The following is a 27,963-nucleotide window of genomic DNA, read 5'->3' on the forward strand; positions in this document are numbered from 1 at the left end:
CCTGCTATTCCCAGGGGAAAATCAAACTAAATACACAGGGTTCTAGGAACTAGAGCTATGCAGAGTCCTTGTTCAGCAGAGTGTCAGATTCGTTTTAAATTTATTTTTGTTCAAAGTTTTTTTTTTAGTCTCTTTTACTGTTATAAGACTCGGGGAAATATCGTAATTGATTGTGCTATTTGCTTTGATACATTCAGGCCCTCTTGTACCCGACAGCCACAGTTACAGAACTGAACAGTATGCAAGAACTGAATGAGTCTGAGGCCCCCCCAAAAGCATATTATGTAAAGCAAAAACAAACAAACAAACAACCCACTTAAGGTTGGGTGCGGTGGCTCATGCCTATAATCCCAGCACTTGGAGAGGCCAAGGTGGGTGGATCATGAGGTCAGGAGTTTGAGACCAGCCTGGCCAATATGGTGAAACCTCGTCTCTACTAAAAATACAATAATTAGCTGGGCGTGGTGGTGCGTGCCTGTAGTCACAGCTACTTGGGAGGCTGAGGCAGAAGAATCGCTTGAATTCAGGAGGCGGAGGTTTCCGTGAGCCAACATCGTGCCACGGCACTCCAGTCTGGGTGACAGAGCAAGATTCTGTGACAAAAAAAAAAAAAAAAGAACCCACTTAAATGCTCATCATTGGTTAAAGAAGGTGTTGTGTGACCTGTCCATAAAGGAATTCATGAAACAACTAATTTCATCCCCCAAAAGAAATGACCTAATGTATATATAGTTTTTTTTTTTTAAGATGGAGTCTTACTCTGTTGCCCAGGCTGGAGTGCAGTAATGCCATGTCAGCTCACTGCAACCTCCGCCTCCCATATTCAAGCAATTTTCCTGCCTCAGCCTCCCCAGTAGCTGGGATTACAGGCACCCACCACTATGCGCAGCTAATTTCTATAGTTTTAGTAAAGACGGAGTTTCACCATGTTGGCCAGGCTTGTCTTGAACTCCTGACCTCAAGTGGTCCACCTGCCTCGGCCTTCCAAAGTGCTGGGATGAACCACCGTGCCTGGCCAGAAATATATATTTTTTTTATTTAAAAAATACATGTATATATGTGTGTATATATGTGTGTGTGTGTGTGTGTGTGTGTGTGTGTGTATTTTTAAGACAGGATCTCATTCTGTTCCCCTGGCTGGTCTCAAACTCCTGGACTCAAGCAATCTTCCCACCTCAGCCTCCCAAGTAGCTAGGATTTTAGGCACCCAGCTATGAAAAATATTTTCAATATCAGATCCTTACAAAAAAAAGTAGTATTCTTTTATTGGAGCTTTACTTTGCTGGCACTTCCAACACCTCTTAGTTTATCCAGTCCGGCACTCCATATTTGGAAGGAGGGAGGATAATATTTGGGGAGAGGCAAGGTAAGAGAGGGATGAGTTGGCAGTGATGGAAAGCAAAGTCAATGTAACCCCAGTTGGTCACAACTCACTAACCTCCAATGGAGAAAATGTGTGTGTCTACATGTATGTTTGATTTTTGATATATGAAAGAACATAAAAATATGACATTAGAGTATTATACTTCAATTTTTAAAACAAGTTTTTTTTAAAAAGTAAGTTTAATGTTTTATAAAAATTATTGTATTTATATATAATAGCATTATATTCCATTATAAAAATTTCATTTGTAGTAGCAACCAAGGAGTTAAAAAAAGCCCAAGGATAGACAAATAACAAGAAATGTACAAGGCCTATATGAAGAAAGCATTAGGTCTCCACTGATGGACATTTAAGAACACTGTAGGAAATGTGAAGACATTTCTTATCTTAAAGAAGACAGTTAAATATTTTAGAGTCAACTGGACATGGTGGCTCACACCTGTAATTCCAGCACTGTGGGAGACCAAGGCAGGAGGATCACTTGAATCCTGGAGTTTGAGACTAGCCTGGGCAACATAATGAGACCCTGTCTCTACAAAATAAAAAAAAATTATTGGGCATGGTGGCATGTGCCTGTGGTCCCAGCTACTTGGGAGGCTGAGGCAGGAGGATTGCTTGAGCCCACGAAGTTAAAACTGCAGTGGGCTATGGTTGCACCACTGCACTTCGTCTGGGTGACACAGCAAGACCCTGTCTAAAAAAAAATTATAATCATATTGTCCTTAATCTGTAAGTTCAATGTAAACCCAATTTTGTGGCCAAAAACACTTTAAACATGGTGGAAATACAAAAAGCAAGCTGAAAAACATAGTTGAAACAATGTAGTACACATGTTTAATGTTTCTAATTCACAGAGTACTCTTAAAAATAAGTCAGGTGGCCTGGGCATGGTGGCTCATGCCTGTAATCCCAGCACTTTGGGAGGTTGAGGCGGGTGGATCACGAGGTCAAGAGATCAAGACCATCCTGACAAACACGGTGAAACCCCGTCTCTCCTAAAAATACAAAAAAAAAAAAAAAAAAAAAAAAATTAGCTGGGTGTGGTGGCATGCGCCTGTAATCCCAGCTACTCAGGAGGCTGAAGCAGGAGAATCACTTGAACCCAGGAGGCAGAGGTTACAGTGAGCCAAGATCGCACCACTGCACTCCAGCTTGGTGATAGAGCGAGATTCTGTCTAAAAAATAAAAATAAAGTAAGTCAGGTGAAGAGGCTGGGCTTGGTGGCTCATGCCTGTAATCCCAGCACTTTGGGAGGACAAAGAGGGTGGATCACTTGAGGTCAGGAGTTCGAGATCAGCCTGGCCAACATGGTGAAACCCTATCTCTACTTAAAATACAAAATTAGCCGGGCGTGGTGGCACATGCCCGAAATCCCAGTTACTCGGGAGGCTGAGGCAGAAGAATTCTTGAACCTGGAAAATGGAGGTCGTGCCACTGCACTCCAGCCTGGGTGACAGAGCAAGACTTTGTCTCAAAAAAATAAAGAAATCAATCAGGTGAAAAACAACCCAAAAGGCCTAATAGAAGACTTCACAAAAGAGAATACAGAAATAAACAAAGGATAAGATCTTTAACCTCAGGAGTATCTGAAGAAAAATGAGTAAAAGTGAGATACCATTTTTCATTTTTCTTCAGACTAACAGATTTTAACGTTAAACTATTGGTAAAGGTATAGAAAATAGGCATCATTAGTAATACAAATTACAGTGTTTGTGAACAGTTTTGCAAATAAGTTAAAGTTTTGCATATTTCTTAACCTACAAGTACTTTTACACATTTAAACTAAAAAGAAGTAATCACTGTGCAACTGTACTTGAAAAAGCACATTATATAAAGCAAAAAAATCAAACCAAAACAGAAAGGACTACCAAAATGCTCATCATTGTTTAAATAAGGTACTATATAATCCCTTCGTATAAGGGAATGCTCCAAAACCACTAAAAAGGATCATATATAAGCTGGGCGCAGTGGCTCATGCTTGCAGTCCCAGCACTTTGGGAGACCGAGGCGGGTGGATCACTTGAGGTCGGGAGTTCGAGACCAGCCTGACCAACATGGAGAAACCCCCATCTCTGCTAAAAAATACAAAATTAGCCGGGCGTGGTGGCGCATGCCTATAATCCCAGCTACTCGGTAGGCTGAGGCAAGAGACTCACTTGAACCTGGGAGGCGGAGGTTGTGGTGAGCCGAAATCGCACCATTGCACTCCAGCCTGAGCAACAAGAGTGAAACTCCGTCTCAAAAAAAAAAAAAAAGGATTATATATATGACGGAGGATATATATATGATGGAGGATATATATATATGATGGAGTTCTTTAGTGGTGACTTGTGAGATTTTGGTGCACCTATGCTGCTGTGTATTTTCATACATATGATAAGCCTGACCCTACTTTCGGAGCTCAGCCTCACTTAGAGCTGGGCTTCCCAAATTTTATTTTATTTTTTCTGGAATGAAAAAAGTTTCAAAGATTGCAATGTAATGCTTTTTTTTTTTTTTTTTTTTTTTTAAATTACACTTTGGTATCTCAGAAATCTCTTTCTGTGGGTGTTTACTTCGATTCTGAAAATAGAGCTAGGGTCTTGAAGTGGTTTCTGAATAAATGATGAAACATATGTTCAAAGTCTGTAACTCTTCCTTCTCCTTAACCACATCCTAGATAATCCACTGATGGTAAGTGTCATTTGTGTGAATAGATTCTCTAGTTTTAGTTTTCAAGGACCTTTTTTTTTCATTTTAGCTGTCTGGATGATTAATGTGACTAGGAAAATACTGTTGACCCATTTAAATCATGTCAGACAGCATCCATTGCTCATCTACATAATGAAATACACACTGAACATTACAGCTTAAGTGTGGGAGCCAGTGAACTACAAAATAATATTTTAGTCATTTCGATTATGAAATAAAATATAAGACATTAGGACTAACTATAGCATTAAATATTAAACTCTTCAAATGGTAATTGTCAGTAAAAACAACTTTTAAACCAAAACAACTAGTAGCATTTCTGTTTTAGTAGCTAATTAGAGGAAGTGGGGGTGGTTGCATGCAACAGAATGAATTTAAGAAGAGTCTTTATGTCAAAGTGTCTGTTAATATTACTTGACTATTATGGGACTTATTGTAAATAGTTGAGTTTTTCAGTTAATCAGTGGTTATGAAATAATAGTTTTCTGACAAAATTAGAAAAAATTGTTTGACATTTTTATCATAGTTTCATTAAACTGGTCTCTGAATAATTTTAAAGATAACTAATTTATAGCTGAAACTATTTCAATCAATGACCTAATAACCAAGATAAGCTTTGACAGCTTTAAAAATATTTAAATTTTGTAAGGACATCATTTGCACAGTGATTAAATAAATGCAAAATTTAAAGGCACTGAATTTAGGCTATTGGGTTTCCATGGTTACACCTTTCCAAGTTATTTTGTGTATTGTGTAAATAGGTCTGTGAGGCACTGATAATTATTTGTTTTTTTGTTTGTTCTGTTGGTAATTCTGTGTTTAGCTGAATTTAATACAGTTCACACGGCGTGCTTTGGTTTATGTATATTTTAGTGTTTGTGATTGACAGTGATTGAGCATTTCTTATGGAGTGCTTGCCTTTTTTGTCATAAGTGATGTATGTTGGTAGTGCTTGAAATGTAAATAAGTTTTTCCTGTAGCACTGTTTAATAAAGAGGAATTTTTATGCAAAGAAGACTTCTTGATACATTTAAACAATAAGGTTTATTGAGCTCTGAAATATTTCTGCTAAACAGATTGCACACCAAGACAAATAGGTTTAAATTCTTACAAACTGAGGTTACCAAGGGCAACATTAAAGTTTATGGCTAAGCACAGCATTGGCTGAATGGTATTTAGTAACAGAATAAAAAAGGCTGAATTCTTTTTTCTTTTTTTTTTTTTTTTTGAGACAGGATCTCACTTTCTTGCCCAGGCTGGAATGCAGTGGTGCGATCTTGGCTCACTACAGCCTCTGCCTCCTGGGCTCAAGTCATCCTCCCACCTCAGTCTTCTGAGTAGCTGGGACTACAGGCACATGCCACCACACCTGGCTAATTTTTGTATTTTTCACAGGGACGCGGTTTCACCATGTTGCCCCAGGCTGGCCTTGAACTCCTGAGCTGAAGGGATCCGCACACCTCGGCCTCCCAAAGTGCTCAGATTATAGGCGTGAGCCACAGCACTCAGCCAAAATAGCAGCATTCTGATCTCACTCTTAAAATTGTTTGTGATAGTACACTTTACAGGGAATGTCTTCAATGCAAAATAGAATCTTCCTATAACATAATTTCTCCCATCCCACCCTTTCACAAATTTAAGAAGTATTCTTATATATTTAGAAAGATATGATTCTTGGAAAAAGCCAGGGTCTTTTATGCCTATGGATGTAGGAAGGAATTTTCCTTAGACCTCACCATTAACCATCAGCATACTAGCAAGGGTCCAGCAGGAACTCTCAGGAAAACATCAAAATTAGGCTGTCCATAATTCATCCTACTGAGTGTGAGCCTTCTCGCATACACTGCAATCACGAAATGCTGTCCAGTTTGTAAAGTGTTTCTACATCTGCAGTCTCATTTGGGGTTCAGGTTGGCCCTGTGATGGAGTGAGGAGAGGCCCAGTGCTTTGGATAGTGTCACTTTTAAGTAGCAGCTCTGGGACCCAACCTAGGATCTCATGATTACTTTATGAATTACTTGCTTTGTGGATTATCCAAGGCACGTTGTAAAATTCAGGCTGGTTTGTACCTACTGATTAGTCCGTTTTAGAGTGACCTCCTCCCACAGTCAGGTAACCAATGATAGTAATTACCATTTATTGAGTGCTTACCTTATGCCACTTTCGATATATCGTGTCATACAATTATCATAGCAACCCTGTGAGGAAGGTATTGTTATCCACAATAACAAATGAGGAAACTAAGGCTTAAAAAATTTAACTAACTTGTTTAAGTCAACCAATAGTACTCAGACAAGGAAAACCAATTTAAACAAGAGCTCAAGTAAATATAAATAGGAAGGCATATCTTTTGGAGGAAATTCTCATGGTGCATTCACAAGCAAAATATAAAATTTTAAATTTCACACTGTTTCCTTCTTTTTTACCCCCAAATTGACTGTACCTTATGAGGCATTCAAGGGTTGAGGTTTCTTTGTAACACTCCAGTAGCAGTATACTTCAAAAAGTGTCCCGTCCCCTCAGACAATAAATATGTTTCAGATGTTTTACACATCAAATATTTTGGTATCGTGGCAATATTAAAAACTTTAAATATGAGATGATGAATTTGTCATTTTACTGTGTGAATAATCTTGGTGTTGGCTAAGTGTTTTCAGATATGAGAAGCAAGCAGCCTGCTAAATACAGATAAAGAGTACATGTTTTGTTGGTGATTGTGGTGGTTTTAATTTTTAATGTTTTTAAATTTTTATTTTATTTTAACTTTTTTAAGGCAGGGTCTCACTCTGTTGCCTAGGCTGAAGTGCAGCAGCACAATCTCGGCTCACCGCAACCTCTGCCTCCTGGGCTCAAAGGATCTTCCCACCCCAACCTCCCAAGTAGCTGGGACTACAGGTGTGTGCCACCATGCCCGGCTAATGTTTGTATTTTTTGTAGAGACAAGGTTTCACCATGTTTCCCAGGCTGGTCTCAAATTCTTGGACTCAAGCAATCTGCAGCCCTTAGCCTCCCAAAGTGCTGGATTTATAGGCATCAGTCTGACTTAATTTTTAATCTTGAGTACAAAAAGTAACAGATAGTTGAACATTCATATCCTTAAATATATAAGTATATATATTTAAATATTTATATTTATGTTTACCTATATACATATATTTACTTATATACATATTTATATTTATGTTTACTTATATACATAGACATACACACACATATATATGGGCCAAATTTTAAGCAGCCTTCTATGGAGCTCCCCTTTTAAGCCTGTGCCATTTTAACACATTGTACTTTTTGCATTAATACCCAAAACTGTCGAGTGAGTATTCATGTGGTCAACCAAGTATACCTAGTGGAATTGAATGTAAAACTATTTGTGGCAACATAACTATACCAGTCCAAAAAGCTGCCTTCAGAAAATTTGGAACTTTTGCTTTTACTAAAGAGGTTACTGTATACTTTCTCTTTATTTTTCTGGTTGAAAATAACTCCTTGGTGAGTGATCTTGGCTTCTGTTGTCGTGAATCTGTGTACTATCAACTGCAAAAGCTTGGAAATATGTTGTTTTCCTGAAGCATTAGCTTTCTTATTTTAGGTGGTAATTATTGACCTGTCTACCTACCGATTTACCACTCCTATTGACTGGTTACAGGGCAGAGACAAAACTCCTACTGTTGTCAAAATACCACGATAAGACTTATATTCACATGTTTTCTTTCTATCCCATGCCTTTCACTTAGAGATGTACAGTGAAAATTTTCTCAGGAAGTTTAAGGTGTAGGGTTTTTTGTTTTTTGTCTTATTTGTTTTTGGTATTGATACTACAATTTTGGTCAAAGCTCTCAGCTATTTCATCCCAATGGTTTGCTTATGTGGCAATAACTTTAAATGGCCCATTGAAAAGAAAAAAGGAAAGAAAGACATCCAACAGAATACCTAGGGCATGCTGTATATAGAATTCAGTTGACACTATTGTAATATGAAGACTGAAATCATGCTCTTTTCAAATGCTTTAATATAATTTAAAAATATATTAAAGCTGTGCTTTTGATCATAGATTATAAGCCCTCATATCTTCTGTTACTGGGTATTTTAATACAAAATAACTAATATTTTAAGTAGTATATGACAGTAGTATTTATGAATAGTCTGGAGGTTTTTTTAAGAATTAAAGAAGGATTTTCTCACTCTCTCAGTTTTTTTAAAAAACTCATGATGTTTTTATATAGACTTTCTCTAAAATTGAGTTCCATGTGTGATTCCTATGAAATTGCTCTTCTGGTTCTGACTTGTGTGCTTTAATATAAAATCATTCTGTTTTCCTCTTCTTTAACCAAAGTGTGTGAGGTAACAGGAATGTTTCTTTTGAGAGACTTTGGAAGGTTGAAATTTGCCAGATGTTCTGTGCTAAACTAGAAGTGTGCATTCCCTGGGTACCAGGACTGTGTGAAATTCTTTCCTACATCTTTGACAGAGCATTTGGTTTTAGTTCATTTTAGTGTTGTGCTTGTACTCTGATCAGAGCTTGTCTTTTATTCTGTGTTTAAATGATATTACGGCATCCAGAAAATCTGGCAAAGAAAATGATATTTTGATGACATTTTTCACAGGGCTCAACTAGAATGAATTATTACATTTTAACCATGGCCCTAATAAACAGCTTCTTTATTTCCTCTGTAAGGATACAATATTTCTTTGTCTAAGAAGTTGCCTGAGTATATGTATTGTTGAAATGCTAAAAAGCTGCTTTTCTCTAAACTTTAGCTGAGAGACAATGGGATTTGCCAAGTATATACCATTTCATTGTGACTCAATACTTTATGATTATAAAGATGAATTTAATTTAAATTTTGAAGTAAACTTTTTTGTCTCAAATGGAGAAATCCCATGCAATAGCCCTATTGTACAAATTAAACATTTCTATGTAACTTCTACTTATCCACCAAACGATCAGCTTTTAGTTTTATACTTGATTTCTGACTATAATCTTTGGCACCCTTCCCCCAGCTATAACTGGGCCAGCCTAAAGGAATTTTTTTTTCCTAGACTCAGAAGCAGGAGCCTACATTATTAAGTAGGAATGTTTATAGATCTGTGTTTCTAGAGTAGGTTGAGGTGTTTTTGTTTCCCAAAAAGAGGGGAATGCTTCTTGTTTAAATACAGATGCCTGTGGGCTGGTGGTGTACATCAGTGAATAATCACATATTATCGGATTTAGCTTTTGTAAAGAAGCAAAATGAAGTATTTTCGTAAACCATTTCTGAACTTGTCATTGATGTCATCCTCTATCGTTGCTATTAATAATTTTATTTAAAGGAGGAGGGATATAGTACAGAGCCAACTTCCTGATTAGGCCTTGGGGAAGGTCATGTTTTGCAGTGACCTGGGCACCATTCTTAAATGTTGTTATTATGGGAAGAGGGTACCCTCAGGCCGCTGCCCTTCCTCTCCCCAGAAGTGCTCTATGACCGACTTTCCAGTTCATCTTTGCTAGAACCAGGACTCCCAGGCTGTAGATGAATTCTGACATCTACAGACCAGTATCCATCTCAACTTCATTTGAGGTGAAGTTTTATTAGTAGTAGTGGCCCAGTCCTACCTTAATATGAGAATGATGCATCTTCATAAAAATTGCAAACTTAGAGCAGTAAACAACTAGGATGAACTTTCATGCTTCAGCATAAAAGTGAATTATGACTTTTTTGTCACTTAAAATATTTTACACATTTCCTTTTTATTTCTGTGGGATCTTTGTTACTGTTTTAGTGGTCTTAGGTAAAAGTAACTTCAAGGACAACACTGTTGGATGTGAAGAAGAATATTTATTTCAGACAAGTATTATGCCCATATATTTTAGATTCCGCTATGTGCTTTATTTTCAGCATTAAAGAAAATGAGCTGTTTTCCAACACCTGCATACCAACTGGGCCTGCATCCTCTTTAGAAATGATGTTTAATAAATAAACACTGTGACTTTATCATCCAGAGGCTGTTGCCAAATGCTGTTAATTAGGCCAAAAAAAATGTTTTTTAAAAGTTGGTGAAACAGATCCACTTTTCTCTCTGTAATGGCATCTTAGCTTGAAATCCAGGAAGCAGTGGTGTATGGTGTCCATATCCACGATTTCCTGCATTGGAGAAAAAGTGTGGAAAGCATCTGGGGAAAAGGAGGCTCTTTACCAGCTTGTTTCCTGTAAGTTCAATTGGAAGACCTTGTCTGTGCAAATAGATTTCAAAATAGAGCCTGCCCTTTGACTGTCTCCATAATTACATGGCTCGCTCTGTATTTTATTTGGCAGCCAGAGCAGTTAACCCCTGGAAGGAAGGGGCTGATAGCATGGCCAACTTGGCTTCCCAGACATGTCCATGGGAATGAATAAACCACTGTTTGGAGAAGCCCATAGCTAAAAACACACTAGAATAGTTTGTAACTGAACTGGAACTCTTTTAAAACAAGTTTACTAACATTTATTATGATAAGTTAAAAAACTTAACTTTGTCCTTATTGTGCATATTGTAGACTGTATTAATTGTTTTAAAAAATTGGGAATTGGGGGAGTTCCTTGTTGCTTTGATGTAATCAACATCTGTCAACAGATGAATTTGCTTTTGTTTAGTTTCAAGGGTTCTTGTCCTTTAGCTTTGTGCAGTCAGTATCTGCTTCAGCCTGGGGCATTCCCTAGTAGTGCATGTGGTTTTTTTTCCCTCAACAAATGCATAGGTTATTTCTTGTGAAACGTGAGCTTCCCTTCTGCTTTAAGTTGCCTGGAGATGGGAAGGAACCTTCAATCTTTCTCATTTATTTTGAAACATACACCTTAGTACTAGATTATAAAAATCAATAAAAGAGTTATATCGAGTGATGCAGACTATTTAATTTTTCTTTAGCAACATTTGTACACGTTATGAAACCTGGTAAGCAATCAGTCAGTGTTTTAGGTCAAGAAATATAAGGCATGGATGTATCTGCAGTGTTCTTGTGGACTTGAAGCACACAGCGCTGTAAGAGCCTGTGCTCCTACTCTGAGTAATTGGTTGGAGTTCATGAAGTGTAATCTTTCTGTGGGTCTAAATCAGCACCTGGAAAATATATTCTTATGCTACCATCCCTTCTGAGCTTACTGTAGGAGGCAACATTTTTAAACAGTTAAAAATGTGTCAGATTGCTGTCACAAAGTAAATTGGGATTTTTCTGTTGTTAAAGTTAATATATTATTAAGCAAATCATTTGGTTTAAAATTAAAATCATCAATGAATGTAAGAATCATATTTGAAAATGAATTAGCAAAACGTTGTTTTTCTCTCTTGGTAATCATAAATCATTTAAATCTGGCAGGCATTCCTCTCTTCATCCAAAATAATTGCCTCCATTTGTAAAATCAATTAGATGTTAACATGCTATAAATAATAGTTTTGTTACTAGACTTTGGCATATACTGATAATTATGAAAAAAATATATTCAGTAAGACATTTTACAGGGTGTCTTTTAAATCACATATTATCTCTGGTTGACATTGGTAGCTAATGTAAAGTAGTGCCAAGCTACTTTATTGTGTTGTTTTCTACCCAGATATTTGATACCTCTGCAGTGTAAGGTAACTGAGGATTGATGGCACACTGCAGGGTGAAAGTGCTTCCCTGGAAACATACAATGAAAAATATGTGTGTTGGTAGCCCACACTTGAGTACAAATGTACTTAGTTCAGTTTTACAACTGCTTAAAATAATAAGCATTTTAAATGTCTCTTTGAAAGTTCATTCAGACCTCTCCCTTAAAAATACTTGTTGACCAAAAGAAAACTCACATTTTCAGGGATAAAATCAGCTTAATTAAGGGTCATTAGTAAAGGTGCACATGAAAACCCAGGGCTCAGTGGGTGAAATGGAAGCATTTCATTATGTAGTATAGGATGCATGAGCAGATAACAATTAAAATGGACCCTGAGTAAGAGGCCAATAAATATAGGGCATATTGTGTGCAGCAACATTAGTTATTTAAAATGCATTCCTCCCTCCATCATACTTGAATTCTATAATCCCACCTTCAGGCTTAATCTACAAAGGAAAATAAAATGCAGCTTTTAGAAGTGGATGTTATTACTGAATATGAAAATATTTAAAACCGTAACCTAGATTTACATTCCAAATACAAATTTGAAATATGAAAAAATGTGCTGCAGGATCCAGAGGACACAGAGCAATTTCAAGAGACATTCAGGCTACACAGTGTGTTCTTCCATGGAGTGCAGGAAGCAGTTACCTATAATTTTCAGTGTTCAACTCAGACTAGGTGCTGATAGAATTTTTGTAACACTAAAAATAAGTCTTATTATTACCTTTGATAACAATAAATATTCTAGTATTCATAACAAATAACGTATAGATTTACTGCCTAAGAAAACCCTATACAGAGTTGCTGTTAGATCGTCACCAGTAACAATAATACGATCATCTCTTACAAGATCAAATTAGTACAAAGCAACTCCTCGCTGTTCTGGGCTCTTCTACTCCCCTGAGGTTTCTTGTGATTTCCCACTGGTGTCTCTAAAACATCAGATTAGTCCACTTGCCCCTTGTAGTAATTAGTACACACTTGAGTCTTGTTTCCCCAAATAGCTTTACCAAAACACAGTGTGCAGTGAATCCTGAATGAATGATAGTGTGTGGGAGATGGTGGGGCCATTTCTGTCTCTGACGATGGTCATCATGCATCAAATTTGTTGTAATATTGGTGGTAGCAAGTTGGAAATTAGATGTAGTTATAAGGTATCAGCAGCGCTTTTGTCAAGAAATGAATTATATATAGGAAATTCAAGAGACCATTTCTACATTGTTCTACATTAGTTACTGTAGTTTGGGTATCCTTTCTGTGACCCTGAATATAATGGATACTGGGGATTTTAATTTTGCTCAGTCAGCATTTAGAAAATTTACTACTTATTTATATTATGATAAACAAAGTTGAGGGCCCACCCCTCTTTCTTTGCCAGACTAATTGGAGGACCATTATCTTCTAAAGGTACCATGACTTATGCCCATTTATTCATTTCACCTGTGAAAACACCAGATTTTATTTCTAATAAAAAGATGGAATCATTTGTAATGAGTAGTTAGTGGAATAAACACAGTATGGCACCTTATTATCCTGTTGCCTTGTGACAACATTTATAAGGGTGTCTTTTATCAGATTGAAAGAAAAGAATTCGTTTCAAATACAAAAGTGTCTTATGAAAGTGAAATTGCTGAATACAGTGTAGAACCATAATTGTCAACAGATTGGATATGTTCAGGCTGTGTTCCTGACATTTCGAATTTTACCATCCAGTCGTGTGGGTGTGTCTGCATCTTTTTGGCAGTGAGGCTGTCATTAGACAGGGCAGGTACCTTGGCAACACTGTTCATCCTAAAAGTGAATGTCTCAAAAGCCTCATCCAGATATCCTAGTGTTAGAGGCCTGATGACTTCATGCTTCAAGTTTAAGTACATAGAAAAGATTCCCCCTATAATGACTGTGTACTTGAACTTGATAACACTGATAAAAATGATCTTTCATGTAATCAACCACATTGAAAAAAATCTTCATGAGTCCTAAAATTGATCAGAGGCTACATCTTCCCGATGCCTGGGATATAGCATGACAATCAGATGGTGCTGAATGAAGGCACACATTTCAGAGCTGAAGGGACCTCAAAGATTGTGAAGCCCAACTCTCTCATTTTACTGAGCTTCTGCATCTCAGAGGGTAATGTCTTTGAAGTACTCAGCACCGAGCTTGGCACCAGTAAGCTCTTGGTCAGTCGGTGTCAACTGTTATTGTTATTGCTCAAGATCACATAGCTCTTAGCAGGACCAGGGGTAGAACTTTCTGTCCAATGCTATGCCACTTTGGTTCTTTTTTCATCATGCATAGCACTATCTGATGTAATCAAATGCATTTGTTGATTTGTCTATGTCTGCCTCCCACTACAAGGATGTAAGCTCCCTGAGAGTAGGGACCTTGTCACCTCATTCACCACTGAATTCTCTAATCCAGAGCATGGCACATGCAATGAGTTCATTAAGTAGTTGTTGAATGAATGAAGGCATTTAGAGACCCCTCAGGTAAACATGTTGAAGAGTAGAGAAGGAAAAGGAAAAGAAAGGAGGATTTATGGAGCACCTATTTTTTAAAAGATGGTTTATCTATTTATCTTGTCTCAGCAAATGCTCGCATCAGCTCGTGGTAGAGAGAACACTGCTACTTCCATGTAATAGTGAAGAAAATGAGTCTCAGAAGTTTTGGTAACTCACACCTGTTTGACCTCCAAGCTCATGCTGTTTTCACTACCATAGTGCCTCCCAATTGGATCATTTATAAGAATTTTCATGAAAAGTGTCTTCATTCTAAATGCTAACTAGTTACATGATATGTACATTTTTCGTGATTAAAAAACTGACCTTGAAATCTAATCCCTGAAATAATACATTATATAACAAAACACACTAGCGAATAGAACTCATAGTCCCCTGCACACTGCTGAGAGGCAACTGGAATGGCAGACACAGCACTGGATTTGGACTTAGAGGATTAAGCTTGGGGCCAGGTCATTGATTACCAGACGTGTGAGCCTTAGTTCCTCATCTATAAAGCAGTGATGTTAACAGCTGCCTGCCTAATGACAGCTGGTAAGAGATAATGTATGTAGAGCACCTAGCACTGAGCTTAATCTAAATGTCTATTAAATTTTAACCATTGTTATTATTAGTATTTATATTAGTATTATCATTATTAATAGTAATTATAATACTTTCCTCAGAAGGGAAACACTTGTGAGTTTATATTAGTATTATCCTTATTAATAGTAATTATAATACTCTCCTCAGAAGGGAAACACTTGTGAGTTTGTGTCTTGTATGTGGTCCTGCCTAGCAATGCAATTAGGGAGGTGGAATCACAGATCGAGTCCACCTGAGTCTTTCCAAAATTTCCATTTCATATCCACAGACTGTCCAACTAATAGTTCTGGCAGCCACCTCCCCGAAGCGTGTGTTTGGTCAGCGAAGGCAGCTTGGTTTGAGGTAGTGGATGGATTAGGTCAACCCATCACTGCTTTTGGAAAAATAACTTAATAGTAGTAGTAACAATAGTTTTGTGATGACTTTTAAATTTTCTGGGTGTTTCCCTGTGTTTTAGCTCCTGTTTTTCTCATGCCTGTGAGAGAAGTAATATATTTTGTAGAGACAACTTAGCCTGCTTTCCCTCTCAGCTTTGGGACTTACTGCATGTTCCTTTGTGTGCCTCAGTATTTTCAACTGTGACATGGAGTAATAACAGTTCACAATTCATATAGTTTCTGTGAAGATTAATGAGCTAACATATGTAAAGTGCCTAGTACAGTAATTGAGACATAATAAGTGTTCAGTATTAGAAACTATACTTGAGCCCTGTTTTCCTTCCCATTTTATTTTTTATGTAGTCTTTTTTTTAATTTTATTTTTAATTTTTTTATTTTTTGAGACAGGATCTTACTCTGTTGCCCAGGCTGGAGTGCAGTGGTGTGATCATAGCTCAGTGCAATGTCAGACTCTAGGGCTCAAGTGATTCTCCTGCCTCAGCCTCCTGAGTAGTTAGACTCCCGAGTAGCTGGACTGACTCCTGAGTAGCTGAACTTCTGAGTAGCTGGACTACAGTAGCTGGTGGCCCAAGCCACCACATCTGGCTAATTCTTTTATTTTTTGTAGAGATAGGATCTCACGATCCTCCCACTTCGGCCTCCCAAAGCACTGGGATTACAGGTTTTTATGTATTCTTGAAATAACTATTATTTATTGGGTATCTTCTAAATGCAAGGCACTTTCATATTTCTTACTTCAATTAATTCTCACCTGAGACTGAAATGAAGAAACTTGTGCAGGGCCACACAGCTAATAAGTGGTAGAGCTGAAACAAAAGTCCAGGCTTCTGCTTTCCAACTGTCTGCTTTTCCTAGGATACTACCCTGTCCCTCATATATCAGTTGACGATACTAGGGTTGGTGGTATTGTCATTTGGAAAATATTATACTTTAAAAACTTCACAGAATACATACCTGCCTCTATCAAGCAACTTTTTTTTTTAGAGAGACAGGAGTCTTGCTTTGTTGCCCAAGCTAGTCTCAAACTCCTGGGTGTAAGCAATCCTGCATCACCTGCTCTCCAGAGTAGCTGGGACTACATGTATGTGCCACTGGACCTGAGTTTTGCAACTTCTTTTTAAAGAAATGATATTATTGACATTTTGTCTGGTGCTTGAAATTGTTTACAATAGTACCCAAAACACCTCTCTAAGTTAGATTCAACAATATTACAGTCCACTTTAAGGAGGAACATAATTGAGTGAAGCCTATCACCCTGAATCACTGACCATTGCAGTTTGTTTGCATCAGTAACTTTCCCCAAGTCAATTAGATATCCAGAGTTTTGAAGCCAGTACTTACCTGCAATTCACGTTTTCATTATGTTTCACAGCTGAAATGTTACTCTAGGCCAGTAGTTCCCAAGCTTCGTGTGCGTCAGGACTACCCTGAGGGCTGGTTAAGGCACCCACCTCCATCACCAATTTCTATGCTTGGAGATCGATATGGGGCCCAAGATTTTGCATCTTTTTTCTTTTTCTTTCTTCTTTTCTTTTCTTTTCTTTTTTTTTTTTTTTTTTTGAGATGGAGCCTTTCTCTGTCACCCAGGCTGGAGTGCAGTGGCGCGATCTTGGCTCACTGCAACCCCTGCCTCCCGGGTTCAAGCAATTCTCCAGCCTCAGCCTCCCAAGTAGCTGGGATTACAGGCTTGCGTCACCATGCCCAGCTAATTTTTATAATTTTAGTAGAAACGAGGTGTGGGATTACAGGCGTGAGCCGCCGCACCCAGGCTTGCATCTTTTTTCTATGTGACATTATAGTGCTGGTCTGTGACCCTCATTTTGAGGACTGCTGCTCTAGACCAGGATTCAGCAAATGTCTCCTGTAGAGGGCCAAAGAGTACATTTTTTAGGCTCTGTGGAACACATGTTCACAACTACTCAACTACCACTGTAGCTCAAAACCCGCCATAGACATTTGTAAGCAAATGAGGGTAGCTGTGGTCCAATAAACCTTTTATTTATGGGCACCAAGATTTGAATTTCATGTATTACAAAATACTGGGTTAAAAAGTTTTTTCAACCATTAATAAATGTAAAAACCATTTTTAGGTTTTGTGCTATATATAAACAATCAGCAGGCCAGATTTGGCCTTTGAGCTGTAGTTTTCTGACCCCTGCCATGTAGTTGTGACCTGTTGGGGACTTTTAAAACTATTGTCTGGCCAGGCGCAGTGGCTCACGCCCGTAATCCCAGCACTTTGGGATTCCGAGGCAGGCAGATCATGAGGTCAGGACATTGAGACCAGCATGGCCAACATGGTGAAACCCCGTCTCTACTAAAAATACAAAAAAATTAGCCAGACCTGGTGGTGCGCCCCTGCAGTCCCAGCTACTCTGGAGGCTGAGGCAGGAGAATTGCTTGAACCTCGGAGGCAGAGGTTGCAGTGAGCCAAGATCGAGCCACTGTACTCCAGCCTAGGCGACAGAGTGAGACTCCGTCTCAAAAAAAACCCAAAAAACAAGCAAGCAAACAAACAAAAAAAGATTGTTCTAAATATGAAAGTAACGAAATAAAATGAATCAAAATGTCTTCCTGGCTGGATGCAGTAGCTCACGCCTGTAACCTCAACACTTTGGGAGGCCGAGGTGGGAGGATCGCTTGAGCCCAGGAGTTTAAAACCAGCCTGGGCCACACAGCAAGACCCTGTCTCTACAAAAAATACAAAGATTAGCCAGGCGTGGTAGCATGTGCCTGTGGTTCCAGCTACTCAAGAGGATGAAGTGGGAGGATTCCTTGAGCCTGAGAATCCAAGACTGCAGTGAACCATGATCGCACCACTGTGCTTTAGCCTGGGCGACAGAGCAAGACCCTGTCTCAAAGAAAAAAAAAAAGTCTTCCTCTCTACCTCTAGCCCCAACCACATGCCACAGAAAGAGCTACTGTTTATGAATATTAATTTCCAGAAATTGTATGGGCATGTGCAAGCTTATATAAATGTATAAGCTCCTTTTACATTAATGGGTTTTTTTATATGTATTTGTTAAGCATTCACTTTTTTCCTAACAGTGTATCGTGACCTCTTTCCGTATCAACACATAGAGATGATGATTTAGCCTATTCTTTTTAATAGCTCCAGAATTTTCTGTAAGTATACCATAATATATTTAATCAGTCCCCTACTGGTATTTCCTATTTGGAAACATTTGAGTTGTTTCCCACTTCTTTCTACCACAAATAATGCTGCCATGACGATACATCTTCATACATCCATCATTGCATAGTGTCTGCAGGATAAAGTCCTCGGAGATGAACTGCTGAATCAAAGGATATGTGCATTTAAAATTTTGATAGATATTTCTAAATTCCTGTTGTGAGTATTTTGAGCCCTATATTCATTTTCTTTCAGTGTTATACTTACATTTTTGCTATTTAGTCTTTATCTGACTTGAACATTCATCACAATGAATTTCAGTATAATGAATGCCTCACTGCACGTGAACTTAACACAGAGTAGTAATCCTATGGAGGGCAAAAAGTGCAGCTGGCAATTTGTCTGTGATTCTTGAAAGGAAAACGGCTTTACAGAGTATAAAGCCATCAAAACAGTACCCTGAATCTAGGGTCGTCTTGGACATTGCCACATAAGGTATCACAGCAGAAATTGTTCTTTTTACAGCCCTGGTGCTTAGCAGATGTTTCTATATGTCTGTTTCCCATTTACCATTGTCACGCATTTATGTAAACACAGTATTAGCTAATAAATACACTGTTACTATTGTACTAGAACTCAGAATACCACTGCTTTCCTTTCTATTTGGGGCTTTTCCTTTTTCAGTCAATAAGGTATTAGAATAATGATTTAATAGGCAACGCTACAACATCTTAAAGTGGAGCACTGTGTTAGGTTGGTTTTTTACTTAGAATATGTCTATTTCTGCTCACAGGTTCTCATAGAATTTTCTCTTCACCACTCAATCATATCTACTTACACAAGCAGTCAAGCCGTCAACAAAGAAGAAATTTCTTTTTTCGGAGACAAAGAGATATTTCACACAGTATAGTTTTGCCGGCTGCAGTTTCTTCAGCTCATCCGGTTCCTAAGGTACTGTATTGCCTATTATCTGCTGCGTTTTCCAGCCAAGATAAAAGTTGACTGCAGAAGTGATCAAATATTTTTGCACCTTTGATTTCTGAGCCATTTGGGTTTTAATTTTCAAACTAGGTTTGTGATCTAAAACTGTGATTTGAGAAGTTTTAATATCCTACAGTTCTATAACATTAATTTTTTAAAATAAAGCTCTAAGCTTTCAATTGCTTCGTGTATTTAGAATTAAAAGTTCTAACATGAAATTTTCTATATTAAATTTCTAACATGAAGATAAAACTATATGTATATAGTTTTCTGTTTTAGAGAAAAAAACTATAAAATTGTGATGATTTAAAAGAGATAACTTAAAACTAGCATACTAGCTTTTTTAAGCCTGTTCTTATACTTTCCTTGTTATTGATGCTGGTGTCTTTGAATCGTTTTTTAGACTAAATTAAATAAAATATGTCTCAGAGCAGTCTTGGTTTTTTTGGTTTTTTTTCAGAGATTGCAGTTCTGTGGAAAGGCGATCTATCCATTTTTCAAAATGTAATATGAAGGGAATGTGCGAGCAAGCCCTTGAGGAAGAAGGAGAATAGCTAAAGAAATACAGATTGGTCACAAAAATCATCTTTCTCCCTTTTATGAATTTTTTTTACAGTGAGCCCACATTTAGTATGTTATACTTCTGAAGATGAGTGGCCCACTTTTATGGCAAAGGCCGATGACACAGAAAGGCCACCAGGATGTATTCCCTGGCCTGTCACAGTGAGAGTGAGAATTTGGTATTAGTCACAAAATTGACACTTTTTTTCCTTAGAAGAAAAGATAAATCTCTGGTGAGGTGAATTGTATTGTTTTAGCCATTTCAGTCAATTTCAGCGTGACAACCCAACAGCCCTTCTGCCTGCGAGTTATAACCTTGCCAGATCACAGAGCAGAGTGGAGACAAGAACATAGGCTCTGTGGGGGAGACCTGGTGAGCATTTGTGGGCATTTGTGGTGTAGCTGTGGGAGAGTAGATGTTCCTCCGGAGCTCAGCTGTGGCAAACCAGGCAGTAGTGTTACCTGTATCAGAAAACCCATCTGAACAAGGGAGTAAGTGAAGAACCGTAACTCCTGCAGGACAGGCTTCACAAAGAGGAGAGCCCTAACCTCAGCCCTTCCAGAGCTGCTGTGGTGTTTCAATTGAATAGTGTTACCTCCCTCAGCTTCCTGTCCCAAACTGCTGTGGAGCCTTACTGTGGACTGTCCAACAATGCTTATAGTTTGTAATGCATTATAAACTATAAATAGTTTGTAAAGAGCTGTGCAAAACCTTGAGACTGAAAGAAGCACTGTGTGTAAGATGGCATTTATTTTCTGAATGCTGCCCATGGTGGAGAATGGTCTGCAAAAGTGATCAGGGTTGCACGTCTTGAGTTTTGGGGTGGCTTTTTGTTTACTCTTGACAAATAATGGAAATGTTTTAGGTAATTTTTATGTACTTGAAGAATAAAACTTGTTTCATTTTATTCTAGCCTCTCAGTGTGAGTATGGTTGCAACATGTAAGAAAAGTGTATACGTAATAGGCTTTAGGGAACTTGACAGTCAGCCTTTTTACATATATTCATTTGGAGAGGGTGTTGGGAGCTATCTTTTGCATAAATTATATTTTTCTGTTAAGAAGACAAAAATGCTCTTAACCATTTGGTGAATTGGAAGCTTGGTGCTATTTTTCATCAATGGTGAATATGCTTCTAACCGGGTTGGGAGGAGGAAAAAGAGAAAACTACTGTTTGTTTTGACCAGAAGTCTACTTCAGTCCAGTTTGACTCAAAGCATGGTAAGGTTAACAGACCATCCAGAGGCAGCACTAACAGGCAATGTTAAGTTCAAAAGGGCAGGGGAAGGAACTAGGGGCAGCCTGGAGGGTCTGTTGTGCTGGCTTCGGAGGTCGGTGCTCCGGCAGGAAGGGCAGAGCTCCATGAAGCAGTAGGCTGTGTCTGAAAAAATGATCCCATTGTCATGCGCTGGGTTCTGATCTCCGTTTTCAATCCTTTTTCCTCAAGCACATAAAGAAGCCAGACTATGTGACGACAGGCATTGTACCAGACTGGGGAGACAGCATAGAAGTTAAGAATGAAGATCAGATCCAAGGGCTTCATCAGGCTTGTCAGCTGGCCCGCCACGTCCTCCTCTTGGCTGGGAAGAGTTTAAAGGTGGCGTCTCACCAAGCCTCAGGATGACTTACATAAGGGGCAACAAACACTCCTCTTTTTTTTTTCCTTCTCCTTAACTCTTCTTTTGTACACATCTAATTTGTTTAAAAAAAAAAATAAGTAAAGCCTTGGGATGGGGAAAAGGAATTTTATTATTTTATGTGTTTATTCAAGAAGTAATTTAAAACCCAAATTCAATTTTAACTAGCAGAATTCTAGAGATACTTTGGTCTCAGTCAACCTATCCAAGTTGATCAATGGCAGACAGCTTTGATTTTTGCCCCCTACTCCTGCCTGTAGTTTCAGCTTGTACTCCCCACATTATTTCTGTGTGCCTGAAGATTTGCTCTACCTTGTCCTTTGTCTCCTATTTTCTTGCATTTGCCCTGCAAAGAAAGATCACGTCACATACAAAAGGCTGTAGGTAATATAGCAATGCAATTATATACAACTTCCTACTACAAGATTTAGTTCTTTCAGGCCAGACACAGTGGCTTACGCCTGTGATCCCAGCACTTTGGGAGGCCGAGGTGTGTGGGTCATTTGAGGTCAGGAGTTCAAGACCAGCCTGGCCAACATGGTGAAACCCTACCTCTACTAAAAATACAAAAATTAGCCGGGCGTGGTGGTGGGCAACTGTAGTCCCAGCTACTTGGGAGGCTGAGGCAGGAGAATCACTTGAACCCAGGAGGTTGAGGTTGCAGTGAGCCAAGATCATGCTGCTGCACTCCAGTCTGAGCAACAGAGTGAGACTCCGTCTCAAAAAAAAAAAAAGATTTAGTTCTTTCATTTAGTTATTTCATAATAATCTGAAGCACCGTTCTATATAAGGATTATAAAAGAAAAATATGAGCCTATTTTCTGCCAAAAGGTGGGCAGAATTTAGGAAGTGAGATTCAAAGATAAAATCACTCACAGTATCTTCTGTGTACTAAACTTACAACACGACTAAACATAATGTATATATAAAATAATGAAGAAAAGTACTGAATAAATGGTTAATTTTTAATAAAAGATTTTATTTTTGTTTTAGAATTTTATTTATGTTTATGGAGTTTATGGAAATAGTCTTCATATACTTATAAAACTCAATTTCAGTTTTCTTTTAGTTTGGGAGCAATTTCGTTTGGAATACCTTTAGTAAGGAAAAAATATTTTTAGAAATACATTTATTTATTTAGACATGAAAGAAATCAAGATTACTTAAAATCAAGTCTCTACAAAATGTATTAGACTCACTCTTTTAAATATCAACCGTAATCTCTATGCCATTGCTGCAAAACCCCTGTAATGTTTTATTGAGATAAAAAGATGTGGGTTGACCTACTTTTCAAGTTTTTCAAGGTTCAACTGATGAACCTTTTGAGCATTTATTCATATGCGCTGGCTAGCCCAGGGCACCAACCATTGAGAAAGAGGAAGGAATTGCCGAAGAACATAATTTTGAAATCCTCAGGCCAAAAGGGAGTTATGTCATTTAGTGACTCACAAATGATTTAGAGGATCATAGGGCTTAACATTTCTATTTCCTAATGGTCCATAACACCATCACATGCCCAAATGATTGTCCACAAGGCACAGTTGAGAATTGTAACACTAATCATAATTAATTCAAATGTTGTACCATAAGTTTATCACAGTAAATTTATACAGTCTCACATGCAAGTGCTGTTGCTATAGCATAGTTGATAAATACAAGAAATGTCTTCAATTGTTGCTGCACAATTTCTTTATTTAACATTTTAGGTTGACATGACAACTGAAGAGATAGATGCTCTTGTTCATCGGGAAATCATCAGTCATAATGCCTATCCCTCACCTCTAGGCTATGGAGGTTTTCCAAAATCTGTTTGTACCTCTGTGAACAACGTGCTCTGTCATGGTATTCCTGACAGGTATTCATTTCTTAATAACATATTGTTCTTTGGAAACTAAAACATAAAGCTAAGATCTGTAACATATGTTGAAAGACACTATCATTCAATTGAAACCCACCAGTAAACTTCTGAAATTGATTATGATAAAACAGAAATTTTAAAGTATTTTACTTCTAAATGGACACAATACCACCATTTAATGTCTGTTAAAGCAGTGCGTAATCTAGATGGGAGTTGTGCATTACATATGTCTTTTACTTCTTAGATTTTAATCATATAAGTGGTAAAAATCCAAATGTGGCAAATTTTTCTTATCAACTCTCGTTTTGGTTCTTGGCAAAATTAAGGTAACAAATTAAGTGCATCTTTTGAAATAAATTAAAGATTAGATTTAGTTATCCCATGTATTCTTCCTTCACTCCAAATTATCATTGCAACTCATTGGGTTTGTGATAGTAGTCATTAAGTATTTATTTTTATTTTCCTTTTATTGAGATGTGTCTATCACCATTTTTTTTTTCTGTTTACGTTTTAGTCGACCTCTTCAGGATGGAGATATTATCAACATTGATGTCACAGTGAGTAAATCATATAAAAAATCATCTTTGATCAACTTCAGAATTGCTGGTAGCAACAGGAAGAGTGGATTGAAAATGTGAACTGCACCAGTGGAAGTGCTGTTTACTTCTAGACCCAGACGCAAGCAGCTGGTTTCCTTTTTTGTCTTTAACTCTGTGTTTATTCCAAGTAAACCCAGGCCTGACTTGAATTTAGGGCTGCAATCAGATGCACTGAGATCAATGTTGGCCTAAGTGAAATGTCAACCCAATCCTGCTATGTGTCATGTTTTTGAGAAGGTGTAATTGTTATTGATCCACTGTGTAGTTAACGCAGAGCACCACAGCACTGGGCAGCTGCTGAAGCTAGATATGTATGAGATGAGCTAACACGAAGAAAGCCAGCATTTTTCCTTCACTCTGCCAAGATTGATCTTCCTCTTCCTGCTGATTTTGAGTGGGGCCTGTCATTATCTTACTCTGTCATTAGGGGCTACATTGGCCTGTGTATGTCAGTCTATTTGGACAGCAACTCTTTTGCTAGCAGTGTTCCCTAGATTTATTAAAATCCCTGAAGGTAACGTCGAGTTCCATTTCTGGTATAGAGAGCCTTGTGCTCAAAGTAAGCAGAGGGCTTTTTGTCTGAACTTAAGTTTTCACCAAATGGTTAATAGCCTTTTTTTAAGTAACAAGCCTAACTAATTTAACATAGGGACTTCAAATTGTACAAGATGTAACTTTTTCTCATTTTCTTAGCCTTTTACCATTCTCAGACTTGGATTATGTGTACTTTTACATTTCTTTTTATTAAAGAATTTTGTAATGATACTTTCGGATTATGTAGATTATAAATAAATTCTGTACATCTAATGATTAACAAATATGTTTTAAATAAATAAACAAAATTTAAACATCTTAGGAGAACTAGTTGAAATGACAACATTCAAGGAATACAGTTTCTATTAATAAGGAAGTGTTTTTAAGAATAGTAACTAGACCATGAAACTTAGGTAGGAGTGGGAATGAGATAAAAATAGGAATCCAATGGTGGAATTCAGTCTGATTTTTAGTTAAGTTAACTCAACCTTTTTTCTTTGTATCAATCATATGAGGAGATAGCCAACGATTCTTTTATTGCTGATAGTATTTCCTGTATCATTTTGTCCTACTTAAAATGCTTGAACACTTGCACCACATACATCCTGTTGGTATCTTTCCAACTTAGAATCATGCGGAAGGAGGTATTTTATGAAGCATACCTAAAATAAAGTGCTTTTCATAAGACACTTTTATTTTGGATTGTACCTGATTTTAGGGTTTTACATCTATTATCTCATCTAGTCACCCTATCATGAAATGTTACCATTTTAATGTTTTGAATGAAGTCAGCTGCTCTTCCCTACTGTTTCCAGTGTATCTAAAGAAAATACTCTATTCCTTTTCTAAGTTTCCTGAATACTTAATAAACAGTTTTGTATCTAACATTCAAATTATTTCACAATTGTAAAACTTATAAAGCAAAGTGAAATACTTCCAAGTGTCTAGAAATGTGAAGGAATCTAGGAAACATATAGGTCCGTATCTTAACAAATTACATTTCTTATAAAATATTTTATTAAGTGAAGGACTCCATTATCAGATCCTATATTTCTATCAGAAAATACTCATTGCATTTTAGAATTATTTATGTCTAGTATACATCACAAGAAAATAGATTTCCTTCTCCCCTTTCAAATTGAAAAATGTTTTTCTTAAAGACAATGTGATGTCCATAATAGGTTGCTCAGTAAATATTTGTTAAATAAATGAAGGACCAGGCGCAGTGGCTCATGCCCGAAATCCCAGCACTTTGGGAGGCCAAGGCGGGTGGATCACCTGAGGTCAGGAGTTCAAGACCAGCCTGGCCAACATGGCGAAACCCCATCTCTACTAAAAATACTAAAAATGTAAAAATTAGCACGGCTTGGGGGCAGGAGCCTGTAATCCCAGCTACTTAGGAGGCTGAGGCAGGGAGAATTGCTTGAACCTGGGAAGCAGAGGTTGCAGTGAGCTGAGATCACACCCCTGCACTCCAGCCTGGGTGACAGAGTGAGACTCTGTCTCAAAAAATAAATAAATAAACGAAGTACAAGACAAGACTAGTTTGTGGGTATAAATAGAAATTGTAGATGACTGCCACAGACTTTCAAAAGTATTGTATTTCTGTATATAGTGAATCTTTCAAGTAGTCTTTTTTTTTTTTTTTGAGATGGAGTTTCCCTCTGTTGCCCAGGCTGGAGTGTAGTGGTAGGTCTCAGCTCACTGCATACTCTGCCTTAAGGGTTCAAGTGATTCTCCTGCCTCAGCCTCCCAAGTAACTGAGACTACAGGTATGCGCCACCACACCCAGCTAATTTTTGTATTTTAAGTAGAGGCAGGGTTTTACCATGTTGGCCAGGCTGGTCTTGAACTCCTGACCTCAAGTGATCCACCCGCCTCCACCTCCCAAAGTGCTGGAATTATGGATGTGAGCCACTGCACCAGTCTCAAGCAGTCGTTTTGATGTTCCTTCCTTCCTTCCTTCCTTCCTTCCTTCCTTCCTTCCTTCCTTCCTTCCTTCCTTCCTTCCTTCATTCCTCCTTCCCTCCCTCCCTCCCTTTCTTTTTCTTTTTCTTTCTTTCCTTTTTTTTCTTTTTCAGAGATAGGGTCTTGCTCTGTCACTCAGGATGCAGTGCAGTGGTGCCATCAAGGCTTACTGTAACCTTGAACTCCTGGGCTCAAGTGATCCTTCTACCTTAGCTAGAAATACAGGCATGTGCCACCACACCTGGTTAATCTTTTAATTTTGTAGAGATGGGGTTTCACTATGTTTCCCAAGCTGGTTTTTAAACTCCTGGTCTTATACAATCCTCTCATCTCAGCCTCCCAAAGGATTGCAGGCGTGAGCTACTGCACCCAGCCTCAAGTAATCATTTTCAAAGCTAGCAAAAAGTAATATGAAAAGATGAATAAAGATTTTTTAAAAAGTACATTTTTACTTAAGAAGCAGTTATACAAACATTCATTTATACATCTTCTTGACTATGCCTATATTAGCAAATTTTATATTCTTGTTTTTTTTTTTTTTTTTTTAAGGTGGAGTCTCGCTCTGTCGCCCAGACTGGAGTGCAGTGGTGTGATCTCTGCTCACTGCAAGCACTGCCTTCCGGGTTCATGCCATTCTCCTGCCTCAGCCTCCCGAGTAGCTGGGACTACAGGCGCACACCACCACGCCTGGCTATTTTTTTTTTTTTTTTTCAGTAGAGAAGGGGTTTCACCATGTTAGCCAGGATGGTCTCCATCTCCTGACCTCGTGATCCACCCGCCTTGGCCTCCCAAAGTGCTGGGATTACAGGCGTGAGCCACACGCCTGGCCTCTTGTATTTTGAATGAAATAGTATTTTGTATTTTGAAATAGCATTCTTGTATTTGAATGAAATACAAGAATATAAAATTTTGAATTTTTGGATGAAATCAGCATACTCTTCCCTACTGTTTCCAATGTGTCTAAAGAGAATACTCTATTCCTTTTCTAAGTTTCCTGAAGACTTAATAGTTTCATTATTAACTTTCAAACTATTTCAAAATTGTAAAAATTATGAAGCAAAGTGAAATACTGCCAAGTGTATAAAATGAAAACTTGTACTTTCCTGGATTGCAAAGGACTGTAAATGGGAGTAAATGTATAAAACACTATTCTGTTGCAAGGTAGTTAAGATAATTTTATATAGTAGAGAAAACACTCAATTGAAAGCCAATAATCCGTCATATTAACCTGAATGTACCTCTGTGTTAGCCACCAACCTTAAACAAGTTACTTATCTGTGCCTCAGTTTCCTGAATTATAAACTGAAGATCTAATAAAGACCTTTCTTGCTTCCTTCACACAGTACAAGAGCATTTTTTTAAGAAATGCAGAGTAGTATACGATTTAAGACATTAATTCAGTATCACAACAGACTGAAAGCTCAGATAAACATCTTTTTTATAATAGTTTCTACATTCTACCTTATGAGCAAGAGAAATGTCAAAAGTAATTAGATAGGACAAATT

General features: G+C 37.8%; 1 protein-coding gene across 1 annotated transcript in view; it reads left to right on the forward strand.

Annotated features, from left to right (window-relative positions):
• Window positions 1-27,963, forward strand: part of METAP1D (methionyl aminopeptidase type 1D, mitochondrial) — a 92,355-nt gene that overhangs the window by 51,720 nt on the left and 12,672 nt on the right. The window contains 4 exon segments of the mRNA XM_023185928.1: window positions 19,114-19,271; window positions 21,309-21,458; window positions 23,205-23,353; window positions 23,871-23,913. Of these exon segments, the coding sequence (XP_023041696.1) occupies window positions 19,114-19,271; window positions 21,309-21,458; window positions 23,205-23,353; window positions 23,871-23,913 (500 nt within the window).

This window comes from Piliocolobus tephrosceles, chromosome 11, assembly GCF_002776525.5.
Source record: "Piliocolobus tephrosceles isolate RC106 chromosome 11, ASM277652v3, whole genome shotgun sequence".
Taxonomy (NCBI): domain Eukaryota; kingdom Metazoa; phylum Chordata; class Mammalia; order Primates; family Cercopithecidae; genus Piliocolobus; species Piliocolobus tephrosceles.